This window comes from Scyliorhinus canicula, chromosome 1 (assembly GCF_902713615.1).
Source record: "Scyliorhinus canicula chromosome 1, sScyCan1.1, whole genome shotgun sequence".
Taxonomy (NCBI): domain Eukaryota; kingdom Metazoa; phylum Chordata; class Chondrichthyes; order Carcharhiniformes; family Scyliorhinidae; genus Scyliorhinus; species Scyliorhinus canicula.
In genome coordinates this window covers 236,408,588-236,427,693 of record NC_052146.1, presented here as the reverse complement: position 1 = coordinate 236,427,693, position 19,106 = coordinate 236,408,588, and the positions used below count along the sequence as shown (strand labels likewise).

The following is a 19,106-nucleotide window of genomic DNA, read 5'->3' as shown; positions in this document are numbered from 1 at the left end:
ATTTGAGGCCATTTGGCCCATCGAGTCCGCACTGGAAATACCAACCCACTGAAGCCCACACCTCCACCCTATCCCCACAACTCGGTAACCCCACCTAACTTTTTTGAACACTATGGGCAATTTAGTATGGCCAATCCACCTAACCTGCACATCTTTGGACTGGGAGGAAACCCACGCAGACACGGGGAGAACGTGCAGACTTCGCACAGACAGCGACTCAAGCCGGGAATGGAACCTGGAACCCTGCAGCTGTGAAGCAGCAGTGTTAACCACTGTGCTACCCATTTCCGCATTTCACATGATCAGTGTCAGCTGGTTTACTGTTGAATGGATCTATGGTGTTCCATGTGTATGCTAACAATTAGTCTAATTTCCCTCTCTCCACCAGCTTAATCCTGCCACAACTTCTATAGTCATGGAAAATTGAGACTCATCTCCACCTTGCCAGGAAAAAAAGCTGTTGTTTGAACCCCCAACATAAAATCTGCTTGCTTGCCAGCCATTGTTTCCTCTCTACATTTTGACTATGTACATAGATTAAAAGATATTTCTTCCTCCACCAGTAAAACAGTTGGTTATAGCCATCCCGTAGACATGATTACTCTAATCCCCTTCATGTTCCCCTCACATCCTCTTCAAAACATCTCCAAAATGCAGTTGTCTCTATTGCACCAAGTCCTTCCTGCTCACCCTCATTAAGCTATAGCATCAATTTCTGCTTTTCAGCTACACTGAATCTGCAGTGTAAATATAAAATCAGGGTCCAACCAGTATCTTCATCAAAATGGAGACACTCCACGCCCTGGGAAGAGGAAAGTTCATTATTTCCATTTGAATATATGGAGTGTAAAGCCAATCAACCCATGTTTAAAGGTGGTTGGAGATTCCTTCAACCATCTACACTTTTAAAACTACCTGAAAATCAATGTAAACACTGAGATAGGCCAGACATTAGCATCAGTAGGAAACAAGATTTAACAATATGGAGAAGTCACATAAATGCAAGTAAACTTGTTCCTGGAAAAGAAAATTAATGTTTCATCCAGGCCAAGTAAAATAGGAAAAAATAGAAAATGCTGGAAATCTGAAATAAAAATCTTTTAAAAACAGAAATCACATAGGTCGGTCAGCATCTGTAGAGAAAAGGAAAATTTTAATGTTTCAGCTATCTACCCTCCCAGCAGGGTGTAATGCAAATGCACCTTAAGTCAGGCTACTGGAACAAAAATTTCCATTCTCCATTGTAAAACCTTTACCAGTTTTGTTACGAGCAATCAGCAATGTTGCTGGGATAGACTATAATTGGTCAGGGAAAACTAATGTAAACACATCTCAACCAGGGATTAATCACTCAAAGAACACAAGAACAGAAAAAATAAAGTGCCTCTTGTATTGTATGATCATCTGTCATTGCCAAAGTGTAGAAATTCATTTACACAAGAGGGAAACCCCAAGATTTCCTGAATTGGAGAGCAGGGTTTAATCTATCCAAAATGTTTTAGCAACTAAATCTGTAAATCAAATTAATGTTAATATCTTCATAAAAGTAACTCACCTGCAACATACTAACAATCTCCACTTTGTTGAAGAATATAAATGATGTTAGCGTGGATAAAAAATTCTCCTCAAATACAGATGGGGTGGGTAAAATGATATCCTGGATATACTGCACCCGGTATGTTTGGTGAATTTTTTGTTTCAGTTCAGTGTCTGTGATAGGTATAACCTCTTTAAATTTGGCTGTTTTTGTCAAAAATTCTCTGTGCTTTCTGGGATGAGGTAAGGAAGGATCATACTCCAAACACCCTACCACGTCCATAATGCACTCATCTGAAAACATCACTTCAAACAGTGCTGCTTTATTGAGGAACAAAATGCCTCTGATAATTTCATACAAATGATGTAGACCTTCTGTGTTCTCCAGGTCCTCACAAACTTGGAATAGCTGCAACAGTTTTTTAATGTAACCCTCATTTTCCAAAGCCAGTGCTAACTTCTCTCTGCGGATAGGAGAGGAGAGAACTGAGGTTACCAAGTCGGCAATCTCTTCCAGTTTGTTTAGTTCACATGGTGGAAGATCAACTGTATGAGTAGTTTCAGGCATTTCTTCAAATCGCTCTTCTTCAGACTCATCAATGATGTCCTGTGTGATATCTAGTGACGGGTCTCGTCCCTGCACCTGTGAATGCCAATAAAGGGTTCATTTGAAACTTATTCTGCTACTGCAACCTGCAAGTTAAACACATTTAATATTGATCTACTGCTCACTGCAAACCTGCTGGAAAAAATGCCTAGGAACAGTTAGTCCTAATTGTGCATCGGTTGTTAGATATTTAGCATTCTTAATTTTTTCTTTACATATGGGGTGCAATTTCGCAAAATGCAAAAACAGCAGCTGATATGCACACCATTTCCAGATGTTCACTATTAACCAGGGGACAAAAGCTTGCTATCTTATGCATTTATTTAACTAATAAATTGCCCATGGTCAATTAGCAAAGACAAGCTTGGTTACAGAATCGAGATACTTCTGAAAATTGGTCCACAAAAGCTGACTGGCTAGAGCATGCAACACCATGACAGCTGATTATAGTTTACAATAGCAAAATGTGGCAAAGCTGTGACCAAAAACATGACAGCAGGAAGTACAGGAAATCAACTAGTCTTGTTGCCACCCACTCTTCTCTCAAAAAAGGTTGCATAGAGTCTTACCTCTAATGCTCAGAAGTGGTCAACTTTAAGATCTTCTGCAATGTCCCTTTCAGCCAACCACTATGAAATTCAGGTTACTATCACTGAATGCTCATGTTACTCCCCAATCAGCTTCAGGACCAAAGGGATATTGCTCACATTAAGACCAACCAGAATTGGGAGGGCTGAATCCCATATCCTCTATTCCACAGCTCTATCCATTACTGCTCCATGTTCAGCATTTTTGTGACCCCCTACACTTGTGAACAACAATTTAAATTTAACAGGTGAACTTTGAACTAAACAAAATCATTCCTTTTCAAAACTAAGATCCTTCATAGAATAAAATTACATCTATATTAGGTTTTAAACCCTTCATTGAATGAGAAGGAAACTGGTAGAACAGGGATACAGGAAGGGCACTAACACACAGCGTAACAAATAAGCGTCCACAGCTATTTTCTCCCATGCCATTTGAATGGAAAAACTAAATCATAACTAATAGGCTGGCGGGGGCGAGCCCCACTGAGAGCAGGCATGCAACAACACGCAGGAATGAAAGCGAGTAAGAGAGAGAATAAGGAAAGGAGTATACAAACACGAGTGAGCGGAAAGGGAGATATTAACTTTGGGCACCACGGTGGCGCAATGGTTAGCACTGCTGCCTATGACGCTGAGGATCCAAGTTCGATCTCGGCCCGGGCCACAACCCAAAGATGTGCAGGTTAGGTGCATTGGCCACGCTAAAATAATTGGGTACTCCAAATTTATATTAAAAAAAGAATTCATGAACCATTGCATCCAATCACTTTGAAAACAAAAATGGTTTCTAGATGTCTTTTGTACATGGCAATATCATGAAAATATTGCATCAGTTAATTAACAATTTCATAGATTTAATGAACGAGAACATATCAGCCAACATCAGTACCAATAACACTAGAAACTAGACACGAACATGGATTGGTTTTACATTGGAAACCAACACTGCCCTCACTTGGTAAATTACTATACTTTAGGCAATTTCAATTTTCTTCACAAAACTTGGGTACAGTGGTGGTGGCTTCTGATTTCATTATCATCTTCTATATTACAGTATCTAGTTACTACTTAAATAAATGGTCATGGTAAAGATGTTTGACATAAATTACCTCACATAAGTATCACACACAAACAAGTATGGGCTGGAGCAGGGGGAAATGTTTAGATACATGCAGGTTCGAGATTTTGCCAGAAAGGAGATACAGGGCTTCTTGGTGGAGCCAGCCTCCACATTGCTGGAGGAGGTGCTGACAAAAGGGGGGACTGGAGCAGGGGGTAGTGTCAGCGGTTTACGGGGCTATTTTGTAAGAGAAGGCACCGTGGGAGGAAGAGTTGTGAGAGAATATGGAGGGGTGGTTCTGGTGTGAGGTTGGGGCTGATACAGCTAGTACACAGAGCGCACCTCACGAGGGCGAGCCGATTCTTTGAAGGAGGAGGAGATGTGTGTGAACGTTGCGGGGGGGGGGGGGCGCTAATCACGTTCATATGTTTTGGTCCTGTCCAAAGCTAGAGGATTACTGGAAGGAGATTTTTAGGGTAATTTCTAAAGTGGTGCACGTGAAACTGGACCCGGGTCCCCGGATGGCCATATTCGGAGTGTCGAACAGGCCAGGGTTGGAAACGAGTGCGGAGGCAGATGTTGTAGCCTTCGCTTCGTTGATCGCCCGAAGGTGGATCCTGATGGGTTGGAGAGCAACCTCTCCACCCTGGTGTGGCAGGGGACCTGTTGGAATTCTTGACTCTTGAGAAGATTAAGTTTGAACGGAGGGGAAGGATGGAGGAGTTCCACAATTCATGGGCATTATTCATTATGCACTTTCAAGAACTGGATAACATCGAACATTAGTTGGGGGGGCGGAAGTGTTAATAATGGCTATGGGTGATCCTTGATTCCTTTTTGTCATTTGTTTATGTGAACATGTGGGCGAATGTTTGGGCATCGGTGGGAGGATGGGATTGTTATTGATATGGGGATTGATATATTTGGTACTGATTATTGTTTGTGGTTGGGTGTAAATTTGGGAGAAAATGTGAAAAAGGAGAATAAAGAAATGTTTTTTTTTAAAAAAAGTATCACACCCAAACATTGAATATACGGATCTAACAAAAACTTTGTAAAATACTTTGAAAATTTTAAATTTAAATCTGTAAGATTCTTAAACAGCTCATGAAAATGGTACTATCAGTAGGACAAAGCATTATAAAAATAATTTAAAGGCACATAATAAAAAGCTGTCAGTTGTAAACTGAATCAATCCTGCAGACAGTTACATCAAATTGGCAGGCAGTACCACAGGGATCGGTGCTGGGACCCCAGCTATTCACAATATATATTAATGATTTGGATGAAGGAACAAAACGTAACCTCTCGAAGTTTGCAGATGATACCAAGTTGGGTGGGAGGGTGAACTGTGACGAGGATGCACAGATCCGACAGCATGATCTGGACAGGTTGGACGAGTGGGGAGATGCAGTATAATTTGAATAAATGTTAGGTTATTCACTTTGGAAGCAAAAACAGGTAGTAATCTGGTCGTAATCCCCCTACGCACCCCCATCTCTCCCCACCACACGCACACACTGCCCATCTTCTCCCCCCCCCAAACACACGCATACCCTCCCCATCTCCCCCCCACACACACCCCACATCTCTCCGCACACCACACCACCTCTCCGCACACCTCCCCCCCCCCGTACCTCTCCACACACCCGCTGCATCTCTTTGCACGCACACACCCTCTCCGTATCCACCCCCACCTCTCCACACACACACACCGTATCTCTCACACATCCCCCTGCACCTCCACACACACTCCCCCCCCCCCCCCCCCCCCCCGTACCTCTCCACACGCCCACACCTGCTGCATCTCTTTGCACGCACACACCCTCTCCGTATCCCACCTCTCCACACATCCCCCTTGCACCTCCCCGCACACCACCCCACATCCTGCACCTCTCCGCACACCACCCCACATCCTGCACCTCTCCGCACACATAACCCCCGCCGCACCTCTCCATACACGCCCACACCTGCTTCATCTCTTTGCACGCACACACCCTCTCCGTACCCCCCCGCACCTCTCCCCACAACCCCCCCGCACACCACCCCACACCTCTCCGCGCACCCCCCCCACACCTCTACGCACACCACATCCCACACCTCTCCACGCACCCCCCCACATCCCGCATCCCCCCCCCGCACCTCTCCACACCTGCTGCACCTCTTCGCACGCACACACCCTCGCCTTATCACCCCCACCTCTCCACACACCCGCTGCACCTCTTCGCACGCACACACCCTCGCCGTATCCCCCCCACCTCTCCACACCCCCCCCCCACACCCTTGCGCCTCTCCACACACACATTCCCATCTCTTTGAACGCACACACCCTCTTCATATCTCCCCCCCCCCCCCCCCACACACCCCGCACCTCTCACACACCCACACCTGCTGCGCACACACATTCCCATCTCTTTGCACGCACACACCCTCTCTGTACCCCACACACAGCCCCTCGACGCACAGTAGCATCAGTTACCTACTGTTAACCCTGTATCTCTTCTTTCCTGGCATTCTCCAATACAATTATCAAATATTTATTTCCTGCTTAATGTTGCCATCAACTCTACTTCTACTGAAACGCATACCAAAGCACTGCATATCACAATAATTGTGGGTTTATAAATTCCGTCTAATTTTCTTCAAGCATACGGTTCTTTCATTGACAAGTGGATACTTTTCACTACTTACCCTGAATCCCAAGACTTATTTCACACATCAACTTGTAAAGCTAAGTTTATCTGTACACCTCCAATGCTCTTCTACTGTTGCACCGACAGCCCCATGTGTAAACCAGAATGCCATATGCCCTTCTACAACTACAATTTTCCCTTTCAAGATTTAGTCGTTCTACTATTCCATTAAGAATGTTTTTCCTCAAAATATATTGCAATCTGTTCTTAGCGCCCAAATTTTACTCTTCACAATAATCGACATATCAAACTATGTTTGTTGCATATTTGCCAACTCCACTAACTTGGGAGGCGGTCAAAATCATTACAGCACAGGAAGTGGCCATTTAGCCACGTAGTGTTCATGTCAGCTCTCTGCAAGAATTCAGCTAGTACCACTCCTCATTAGCCCTGCAAATTTCTCTTCAGGTGCTTATCCAATTCCTTTTTGAAACCCATAATTGGATCTTTCACCATCAGGCAAAGTATTCTAGATCCTGACCACTCGCTGTGTGAAAGTTTTTCATGATATGGAGATGCCGCCATTGGACTGGGTGAGCACAGTAAGAAGTTTTAGAACACCAGGTTAAAGTCCAACATGTTCGTTTCAAACACTAGCTTCCGGAGCATCTGAGGAAGCAGTGCCCCGAAAGCTAGTGTTTGAAACAAACATGTTGGACTTTAACCTGGTGTTGTAAGACTTCTTAAAGTTTTTCATGACGCCTTTGGTTCTTTTGCCAGTCACCTTAAATCGGCAATTGGTCTCTTTGGTTCTTAGCACTTACATCAATGGGCACAGTATTCCTTATATTTTCTGTCTAGACAAGATTTTGAACAGCTCTTAAATCTCTTACTCAAGGAAAACCTAGTTTCCGCAACCTACCAATACAACTCAAGTCCCTCATCCCTGGAAACACTCAAGATTTCTGTGCACCGTCTCTAAAGCCTTCACATCGTTCCTCAAGTGCAGTGCCCAGAATTGGAAAAAATACTTCAGTTGATGTTGAAAGTGTAGAATCAACTTCCTTGCTTACTTGTTATTTAGAGGTCAGACAATATCACAGGGTTATTATTACTCGTCTTCATCTTTGAGAAGATTGCTTAAAACAAACAATTGAACAGCATTATGTATGAAGTCTGACTGATGTTCGCAAAACTTTTGAATTATATGCATCTAATATCAGGTATGTTTGCTCCAATTCATCTGCAGATCCCAACTCAGATTCAGAAGGTATTTATTAGGATTCCAATTATAACCCATTTTAACATTAAGATAATATGACATAATGTACACCCCTTAACGTGACTACTATCGTGTTTAGCTATAAAACTTGCAATATATCAAGGTCAACCATTGTTACCCACATGGTACACCTCAAAATCATAATGTCCTACCCCCTCAAAAAGCATGAGAATTTAAAGTGAAAAATACTAATGCTCAATCATCAGATTCTTTTTAAAAGTAATGAAAGTTAGTTTTCATTGCGATTTCACCCCTGCCATTTCCAGTACATTATTCAAATAAGACAGGAGCACTCATGGAACCTCATGTATAACTAGTACCTTCAACATAAAGAAAAATTGATTATAAAATCCATTCAATTAACCTCTCTGTTTTTAAAGACAAACAATTTTGAGGTATTTTAGGCATATAGAAAAAGTGACATTGTACAGTACAAAAAAAAGTCAAGACACAAATTAAACAGTGCAAACCACGGCTCTGTTCACGCATGGATCTGCCTCAATATCCCCCTACTCTACTCTAGCCCCTCCCCCCGGCCTCCCTCCACCTGCTGACGCTTATTCCTCTGCCACCTTCGGGCGAACCCTAATAGCGAACCTCTCAAGACGAACTTGACTTTGTCCAGGCCAAGAATGCTCGCCATATCAGATAGTCATACCTCAGCCCTCGGGGGCTTTGAGTCCCTCCATGCTGACAGTATTCGTCGCCGGGATACAGGGAAGCAAAGGCCAGAACGTCATCCTCCCTCTCGGGTCCTCCGAAACCCCAAAGCTCAGCGCTCATTACCACCCCAGTTTTCAATACCCGGGACATGACATCTGTGAATCCCTGCCAATACCCCCGAGTTTAGGGCATGATCAGAATATGTGGACATGGTTATCCGGCCCTCCGGCACATCTAGCACACTTGTCCTCCAGCCCGTGTCTGCTCATCCGGGCCCCTGTCATGTGGGCCTGGTGAACAACCTTCCCCCCCCCCCCCCCCACCACGAGCTCCTCTTCCCAATTAAACTTCAGGTCCTCGGTCTGCGTATCCTCAACTCCCATTAGTTCCTTTTAGACATCTGAGACTGTACCCTCCCCCACCTCTCCCCTAGAAACTAACCTGTCCTGCCTCCCCTTTGGCGGGAGACGTGGGAAGGACGGCACCAGTCTGCGTACAAAATCCCGCACCTGAAAGTATCTAACGTCATTCCCTCTCGCCAGCCCAAACTTCTCCTCCAGCACCCTCATGCACAGAAAGCTCCCTTCCAGGAACAGATCCCCCATCCTCACAATCCCCCCCCCCCCCCCCCCCCCCCCCCCCCGGACAATGTTCCCCAGAGCAAATCGGTGGTTGCCGAAGATTGGGGTCCACACCGATGCTCTTACCTCTTACCTCCCCTACATGCCTCCTCCACTGGCCCCAGATTCGAAGAGCCGCCACCTCTATTGGACTGGTGGAGTACTGTGCCGGCGGAAGCGGCAGAGGCGCTGTGACCAGGGCTGCTAAGCTCGTGCCCCTGCAGGATGCAGCCGCCATCCGCTCCCAAACCGACCCCACACCCACCATCGATTTTGTTATCATCGATATGTTGGCTGCCCAGTAACAGTTGCTGAAGTTTGGCAACGCCAGCCCCTCTCCTACTCTGTTCCTTTCAAGCATCACCCTCTTCACCCGCAGGAACTTCCCTGCCCATACAAATCCCAGAATAATTTTATTCAGCCTCTTAAAGAAGGACCGTGGGATAAGGATGGGGAGACACTGAAAAACAAACAAGAACCGCGGGAGATTTCTCATCTTAACAGTCTGCACCCTCCCCACCAATGACAGCGGGAGCATATCCCACCTCCGGACCTCCTCCCTCACTCGTTCCACCAGTCGGGACAGGTTGAGTTTATGCAACCTGCCCCAGTCCCATTCCACCAGAATCCCCAAATATTGGAAACTCTCCCCCACTAGCCTGGACAGCAACCCCTTCAGCCTACTCTCCTGCCCCCTCGTCTGAATTACAAACATCTCGCTCTTAGCCATGTTCAATTTATATCCTGAGACCCAGCCAAATTCCCTCAGGATTTCCATAATACCATCCATCCCCACCATTATATATATATATATATAAAAAAAACAGCAGATCATCTGCATATAACGAGACTCTAAGTTCCAGCCCCCCTCCGGACCAGCCCTTTCCAGCCCCTAGCTCAGTGCAATTGCCAGCGGTTCCATGGCCAGCACAAACAGCAGTGGGGAGAGAGGGCAGCCCGGTCTTGTCCCACGGTGCAGTCTAAAGTAGTCCGATGTCGTCCTGTTTGTCCTTACACTCGCCCCCGGGGCCTGATATAATAGCCTAACCCAGTCGATGAACCCCGCCCCGAACCATCCTAGTACCTCCCACAGATATTCCCACTCGACCGGGTCAAAAGCCTTTTCAGCATCCATGGCTACCACTATCTCTACGTTCCTACTCCCCGGGTGCATCATAATCACGTTGAGCAGCCTTCTTAGGTTGGCCACCAGCTGCCTCCCCTTTACAAATCCGGTTTGGTCCTTCACAATTACATCCGGTACACGGTCCTCAATTCTGGTCGCCAAGATCTTGGCCCAGTAACTTGGCGTCTATGTTGATCAAAGAGATCGGCCTGTATGACCCACAAGCCTCCGGGTCCTTATCCCGTTTCAGAATAAGCGAGATGGTGGCCTGCGACATAGTCGGGGGCAAACTCCCTCTGTCTCTTGCCTCGTTAAAGACCCTGACCAGCACCGGCCCCACTATCCCGGCAAATTTTTTGTAAAACTCCACTGGATACCGGTCCGGCCCCGGGGCTTTACACGACTGCATGACCTTCAGGCCCCCCAATACCTCTATAAAAGTCCCTAAAGACCTTGTTCAGCCCTGCCGGGTCATCCACTAGATTATCCTCCCCATCCACTACCCTCCCTATTTCCCTAGCCGCTTCCCTCTTCCTTAGTTGTTGCGCAAGCATTCTACTGGCCTTCTCCCCATGCTCATAAATTGAGCCTTTTACCTTTCTGAACTGCTCTGCAGCCTTGCCTGTCGTCAGCACCCCAAATTCAGCCTGCAGCCTCTGTCGTTTCCTGAGTAACTCTGGCCTTGGGGATTCCTCGTAACTCCTGTCCATCCGTAGAATTTCCTTAATCAGTCGGTCCATCTCTGCGCTGTCTGTCCTGTCCCTGCACACCCGGATTGAAATCAGCTCCCCTCTCACCACTGCCTTCAACCCCTCCCAGAGCACCGCTGCCGAGACTTCTCCAGTATCGTTCACCTGCAGGTAATTCTGCATGCATTTCCTCAGCCTCTCACACATCACCTCGTCCGCGAGTAATCCAACTTCCAGCCTCCATGGTGGGCGCTGAAAGCTGTCCTTACAAAACTGCAGGTCTACCCAGTTGTCCGATATGGCAATTGCCGAGTATTTTGCCCCCACCATACCGGCCAGCAGGTCCCTACTCACAACAAAGTAGTCAATTCGGGAATACACCTTGTGGACGTGGGAGTAGTAAGAGAACTTGCTCGCCGTCGGCCGGCTAAATCTCCACGGATCTGCCCCCCTGTTTGCTCCATAAACCCTCTCAGTTCGTTTGCCACCGCTGGCAACCCGCCCGTTCTTGAACATGACCAGTCCAGGCTCGGGTATGGGACTGCATTAAAGTCCCCGCCCATGATCAGTTTACGCGAGTCCAAGTCGGGGATCTTCCCTAGCATCCTCCTAATAAAATCCACATTACCCCAATTAGGGGCATACACACTGACCAGGACAACTCTCACCCCTTCGAGCTTACCCCTCACCATAACAAACCTGCCACCCCCATCCACGACTGCGCCCTCCGCCTCAAATTGTACCCTTTTATAAATCAGGATCGTCTTAGAATCAAGCCCTGAATGAAAGACCTAATTGACCCAGCCCTTCCATAACCTAATCTGGTCTGCCACTTTCCGGTGCATCTCCTGCAGCATGACTACGTCCGCCTCCAGAACCTGCAGATGCGCAAACACACGCGCCTTCTTCGCTGGCCCGTTTAACCCTCTAACATTCCAGGTGATCAGCCTAGGTGGGTCTAGCAACACCATCCTATTACCTAACCCCTGCTCTAATCTAACTATATGCACACCCCCCACCTCTGCTTCCATTGACTAGCCCCACTCAGCTAGCCTGGGGCTCCCAGCCTCGGCGCCAGTGCGTCTCCCACCCATTGTTCCCAGTCACCCCTCCTCCGACCCATCCATACCACTTCCCCAGATCAGCCCTACTTAAGCAAACAGTCTATACAAGTAATAAACAACCCCCACAATAGCACAATTCAAGTTAAAGACAAAAAAAAGATAAGAAAAAAAGGCACTCAGTCCTTCCCCTACAGACACAGAGAAAGATTGCACAAAGTTACCCAGAAGCATCCATCTTAACCCAACCCTTTTAACTGTTTTCTTTATTATTTTCCCCCCAGCCAAGCTCCAACTAACCAAAGAGCCCAAAAAGGAAACATTCAGGTAAACCACACAAAAAAAAAACCCACATCCCTACTACCTTCCAACCCCCTAAAAAGTTCGAAAAAAGAAACGACAAAGATGGACACAAACATACAGGCAATTTTCAAAACGGGAGAGACACCACATATACTTAAAAGTTCTAACCAGAGTCCAAACGCCCTCAGCTCCGGGCCAGCCCTTGCTTCTTAACAAAGTCCATCGCCTCTTCGGGTTCCTTGAAATAGTGATGCTGACCCTCATACGTAACCCACAGTCGCGTGGGAAAAAGCAGCCCGAATTTCACCTTGTTTTTATACAGCATCTCCTTCACCTGCCTGTAGCCTCCCCTCCTCCTGGCCACCTCAGCGCTCAAATCTTGGTAAACACGCAGGGTGGCATTGTCCCAAGTACAGCTTCCTGTGCTCTTTGCCCATTGCAGCACCCGTTCCTTGTCCAGGTACCTGTGAATGCATACCACCATTGCTCGTGGGGGACCCCCTCGTCGCGGTTGCCTCACCTGCACTCTGTGTGCCTTGTCCACCAGCGGCGGGCGTGGGAACATCTTGTTCCCCAGCAACTTCTGAAACATACCCTCCACATACACGGCAGCCCCCAGCCCCTCTGCCCCCTCCGGGAGGCCCACGATTCTCACGTTCTGCCGGCAAGATCTGTTGTCCAGGTCCGCCAGGCTTTCCAGAAGCACTTTTTGCTGGTCCCTCAACCTCCGAATCGCCACATCCGCCACCGTTTGAGAGTCAGCCTGCTCCTCCACTGACTTCTCCAACTGCTGGAGCTTCTCAGCCTGATCATCCAGCCTTTGTTCCATCCGGTCTATCGACTTCTTTAGCGGCTCCAAGTTGTCACACTTGAGAGCCAAAAAGCCCTCCTGCATAGTCTGCAGCAGCTACTCCATTGTGGGCTGGGCTGTCGGCACCTTGTTCTGAACTCCAGCCTCCACTGTGCCCTTACTCGACCACCTCTTCTGCTGTTTACTGTCCCTCCGGCTTCTTAGGTCCATACAATTCTTTATGGGTCATGTGCCTGAGTACTATTGCTTTCCAGTTCCGCGCTCAAGTCCAAAAAAGTCGGGGGGGGGGGGGGGTGTGGATACGTCATGGATAGAAGTAGATTTGAATGTATATTTACTAGGATGACAAGGTGAGAGGATATTGTCCAGATGAGAAATTTTAAAACACTGGAAGAGGTTAAAGGCGAATAAACGTTCAAAAGTGAAGTATTATGTCTACTGGTCAATGTATCAGTAACGGAGTTAGAAAATTCAGTAGCTAAAATAAAATTAATCACAACATACAAGGAGGAATTAAAATACTTTTGGGGGGGGGGGGAAAAGAGAGAGAGAGAGAGAAAATATCAATGTGGACAGGCGAATACGATTAGAGAGGACGTGGGCCTAGCCCATATGGGTAATGGGCCACATGAATTCCCGTATTAAAATTCTAACAGCTTTGAATAATCTTCAATTACTTGGTTTTGAAAGCACTTTGTTTATAACTACAGAATACCTTGAGGTTTCAATGCCAACACATTAAACAGAAATGGTCGGACAAAACCAAAACATTCTTGAAGTTATTTGATAGGTACAGGACAAATACAAAAGATCCTTGTGAGAATTTCTAGTTGTCGCGATTAGTATAAAATAGATACTGACATATCCAACTTTAGAACACAGCCATTAACAGCTAAATTTGAAGAGTAGAGTGGATTTAGAATAGTCCTTTTCGGCATGAGGCCTTTTTTTAAAAAAAAAATGACCTGAATAGAAGATCACCACTAAAATATAGATGCAAAACAATGTTTTCAAAATATGACCAACAACAGACCGCATAAATGAGGTTGGTAGCATTACAGAAGTATGGCTTTGTGAAATTTAATGTTGAGCAAAGGTTAATTTCTTTTCGGATTAAAACAAAAATTACATTCAGAACGTAAGCATTTGGATCTCTATAGGCAACAATTAAGTGGTCTACCCAGACGACAGTGTCAATCGTCATCTATCCTCGCTAATGGTGTGCAAATGAAACTTGAATTGCAACCGGATAACTTAATTTTATTCGTTGAAGGTTGTCAGGTACAGTTCAAATTGGTTCCAGTTAAACCAGAGGTGATGGTTTATTGCCTAAATGATAAACATTCACTGGAACAGCAATTAAAAGTCTGTAAGAGGAAAATTGATTATTTACATAGGTCAGTCAGCAACATGTGGGCACAAAGGCTATTGTGAAAAGGACAAAATGGGGAGGTGGAATTTATTAACTCTGCCCCCTCCCCTATTATGAATTCCTATGCACACAGTTAATAATAGGAACTTGTCATTAAACAATCAATTTCCCAGAAATTGTACAAAATGCTCTGAATTTGTTCCCGATGTGTCGACAGCAAGGGGTAGAGGAGATGAGCAGATAGAAGAGGGTGGAGCAGTGATAGTAGTGAGAATCGGCAGTGAGGGTAAAAGTTATAGACAGACTCATAAAGAACTAGGGATGGAGCCAAAGGAAGTACAAGTGATGGAAGGAGTGAATGGTATGGGAATGGGTGGCAATTCCCCCTGAAAATCCCACTTGAAATGTAACCTTGCAGCCATTAACGGCTCCTTGCTCTCATCTCAGCCACTGCCTCCTACCTGAAAATGTTGAAGATGTTAATGAAGAGAGAGAAAAACTGGAGAGTTGACAACATAAATAGCTGAGACCATAATAACTTGCCATATCCAATATCATGGGAAATAAATTAGTATATACAGTTAAATCATTTTCAGCTCAAAATTCCATGGACTTTTCAGTTAATTTTTCCCATACCAAAGAAATTCCAATGAAAATAAAAATTCAAACTGCTGAGTTAATGCCATTTTTAAAAAATTCATGTTGTATCATGGAAATACCTTACTCAAAACGCTACACAGCACATGTACAAATTATTCTGTATATAATCCAACGGATTAATTAAAGATTTCAATTATCTGCAAGCAGGATTGCGTCAGGAGTTATACTGAGCATTTTTTAAAAACTGGTATAAACCCCCATCAGATTTTACCCGTCTTCAGCTCTGTGGAAGAGTCACACACTCAAAACATTCAGTGTTTCACTCTCCACAGATGCTGGTGGACCTGAGCTTTTCCAACATTTTGCTCTTAGCAAAAAAAAGTTGCATTTATATAGTGCTTTTCACAACCATTGGCCATCTCAAAGCACTTCACACCCAAAGTATTTTGGAAGTGTAGTTATTGTTGAGAATGGCAATGGTTGACATTTATTTTTAAAAACTCTTTCAGGATGTGGGTATTGCCCACAAGGGTGGAGTTCATTAACTCAGTAATATTTATTATTGCCACAAGTCGGCTTACATTAATACTGCAATAAAATGACTGAAAATCCCATAGTCGCCACGCTCCGGCGCCTGTTCGGGCACACTGAGGGAGCATTCAGAACGTCCAATTTACCTACAAGCACGTCTTTCAGGACTTGTGGGAGGAAACCAGGGCAAACGGAGGAAATCCACGCAGACTCGGGGAGAACGTGCAGACTCCGCACAGAGCGACGCAAGCGGGAATCAAACCTGGGACCCTGGCGCTGTGAAGCAACAATGCTAACCACTATGCTACCATGCGCAGCTTCGGGATGTTACCTGAAGGAAGAGGAGAGATGGTACCCTCTCTTATAATCATCTCTCATTGCAGTCTGATGCTTCTTTCAAACTAAAAGATCTCTAATAATAAATCCACAGCCATTCGAGATTTAGTACACTTTAGTGATTTGCTTGGCCAGCACAGTGGTGGGGGACTAAAGACATTTAAACCAGAACATGTTTACCAGCCTTTTTTTTCCCCATATAAATTCTAAAAAAGGCCATCATGGAATTTCAGTTTACGTTCGCTGGATTTTTGACTACTTTATTAACGATCACACCAATGCATGCAGAACCATATAAATAAATGCAGAATTAATCTGAATTAAAACACAAGTCAAATCACTGAAAATCTCTGAAGTTCTTAAAGCAACAGATACAAAAATACAGGAGGGGTAAAACACTTGCAATAAGAAACATAAGGTTAAGCTTTCAATTTCAGTCTCAATGTCAAAACGCAATTAACACACCATGGACATTGATCAGAAACATACTTGCTTACACAATAGAAAAACAATCTTCCAATAATGCAGTTTTTGCAAGGGAGAATGAAAGACAGTAATGAAACAAAATGTATTTCCCTTAATATGTCGATTTTATACACTGGGTTAAAAAGGACTCACACACCATGTCACCTGTCTATAAGCTACTTGCAAAGTTCCAGTTTGTCTCTCAAAGCTAAAATTGGAATGGCATAACTTATATCTATTCAACCAGTTAATTTAGCAGAGTATACAGTACCTGACAAATTTTCTCCCAGATTTCATCACATCCAGCCTTTTCTTGGAAACTGAGTGCCAAATCGTAATTGTCTGCTTCTGACCAAACAATCAATGTATCCTATTTTACAAGAGATCACAAGCGATTGTTAATCTGCAAAGCATTAACTTTTTTAAAAAATACTCAATGCAAAAGGCAGTGAGCAATCTCGCAACTATTGAATTCTGCATTACCATATTTTTAAATAATCAAGTAAACGAACACATTACTGTGCAATTTAAAACGAGCAAATAACCGAGTTACTGTAAGCTCTGCACGTGATTTTAAATGACAGTTTTCTCGGGTTGTCTCCCTTTTCCCCCTTCATGCTTAAAAATGTTTTTTTTAAAACCTTTCCAACGTGTGCAACATTTTACACAGCTTACTTGCTGCTTCTGGTACGCAGTGTTCGGATTGATTTTCGATTCCAATAAAAGCGAACCTAATAGGGACGGAAAACAAAGAATTAACACATTTTGTTCACATTCCCTGCACACTAGCTTCTATAGTAAATATAATTTAAATCCACATCCCCTCCCCCCCCCCCCCCCCCTCTCTCTCTCTCTCTCCACACACACGTCACATTCACACACTTTCCTGGCCTCGCCACAATGCGAACGCTTGGCTCATCTTTCACTCGGGGTCATTTGGAAACTCACGATTAGTGTCTAGGAAAACAACAACGGCTCGGAGCAAAATAAGGCTCTCCCTCTCTCCATTTGGCTTTTATAAAAACCAGCCGATTGCTCCTTTTACAAAGGGGACGTAGCTATACATACAGTGCAGGGGTGAAACGGTCCGGCTCCAAGCTGTTTCCCTTCTTTCTTACCGTCGGACTCGGCTCGGACCAACAAGGACATTCCATTCAGGCGATCGACATAGGTCGAAGACACATGCCCCGTGCCCCGGTCGTCCCATTGTCGGTCCTCGTTCAGCGTGTACACTTTCACCCGCCTCCGCGTATCCGACATGTTTCCTTCGCTCCGCTTCTTTTATCTCTCCTGCTTTTTTTTTTGTTGCCACTGGGCGGGGGGAGGGGGGACCGCCGTCGCGCTCGGTCCTTTCGCTTCTCGTCTTTTTCTACACCGTCACCGCCGCGATTTCACAACGATGGAAAACACAAGCAGAGAATGGCGCGACATGGTACTGCAAATAAATAAAGGAATGCGGCGGAGAAGGAAGAAAAACACATTAGGTCCGAAATCGTTAATGTTCGGATGGGTAGGCCAGGCCAGGCCCGCCTGCCTTCCTTCCTTCCTTTTCCTCCCTCAACGACTCCCCTCACCACAGCACAACATCCGCCATCTTGTAACCCGATCCGGGCGATTCAATCGCCGCACGGGGTTTCCTACTCTAAGGCGCAGGGTCAGAGCGCCGCCACTCCAAAATACTGACGTCACCAACGCTTAAAGAGATAGCAGCCTCCATGCCGATTTGCATTTTTTTAAAGGGGCCACACTTCCCTCTTAACCTTCCCAACGAAGTTCATTGTCATTTTCCTCCAGGCTTGGGAGTCCGTGTTTTTTGCATTGTTCAGAGAGCTTGACTGGAAAAATTCCAAATCTCTCAATACTTTTTTGCATTCTTCAAATAATGTAGACCTATGTGGACTTGGTGGGACCGGTACTGGTACGAGCCTTTAATGAGGCGCGAGAGGGGGGGGTTCTGCCCCCGACAATGTCGCAGGCTCTGATCTCCCTGATATTGAAGCGGGATAAAGACCCCGTGCAGTGCGGGTCCTACAGGCCTATCTCGCTTCTGAACGTGGATGCCAAGTTGCTGGCAAAGATCCTGGCAGCTAGAATAGAGGATTGTGTGCCAGGGGTAATCCATGAGGACCAGACGGGGTTCGTGAAGGGGCGGCAGCTCAACACGAACGTGCGGAGATTGCTGAATGTAATTATGATGCCGGCAGTGGAGGGGGAGGCTGAGATAGTGGTAGCGCTGGACGCGGAGAAGGCATTCGATAGGGTGGAGTGGGAGTACCTGTGGGAGACGTTGAAACGGTTTGGGTTTGGGGAAGGGTTTATTAAGTGGGTGAAGTTGCTCTACTCGGCCCCGACGGCGAGTGTAGTGACAAACGGGAGGAGGTCGGAGTATTTCGGGCTCCACCGAGGGACCAGGCAGGGATGTCCCCTATCCCCCCTACTTTTCGCACTGGCGATTGAACCGTTGGCGATGGCACTGAGGGGTTCAGGGGGGTGGAGAGGACTGACTAGGGGAGGGGAGGAACATCGAGTATCGCTGTATGCGGATGATCTACTGCTGTACGTGGCAGACCCAGAAGGGGGAATGCCGGAGATAATGGAACTATTAGCAGAGTTTGGGGACTTTTCGGGGTACAAATTAAATTTGGGCAAAAGCGAGGTTTTTGTGATACACCCGGGGGACCAGGGAGAGGGTATTGGGAGACTCCCCTTCAAGCGAGCAGGAAAGAGCTTTAGGTACTTAGGGGTGCAGGTGGCAAGGAACTGGGGGACCCTCCACAAGTTGAACTTTTCCAGGCTGGTGGAACAGATGGAGGAGGAGTTT

At 45.8% G+C, this 19,106-nt stretch overlaps 1 protein-coding gene across 1 annotated transcript in view; it reads right to left on the bottom strand.

Annotated features, from left to right (window-relative positions):
* LOC119972560 (serine/threonine-protein phosphatase 4 regulatory subunit 3) overlaps window positions 1-17,909 on the bottom strand; it is a 59,807-nt gene extending 41,898 nt beyond the window's left edge. The window contains exons 1-4 of the mRNA XM_038809470.1: window positions 17,404-17,909; window positions 16,961-17,016; window positions 16,557-16,655; window positions 1,556-2,179 (exon numbers count right to left, since the gene is read on the bottom strand). Of these exons, the coding sequence (XP_038665398.1) occupies window positions 1,556-2,179; window positions 16,557-16,655; window positions 16,961-17,016; window positions 17,404-17,545 (921 nt within the window). The 5' untranslated portion in view covers window positions 17,546-17,909. The remainder of the gene's footprint in view (window positions 1-1,555; window positions 2,180-16,556; window positions 16,656-16,960; window positions 17,017-17,403) is intronic.
* Window positions 17,910-19,106: the final 1,197 nt, after the last annotated feature.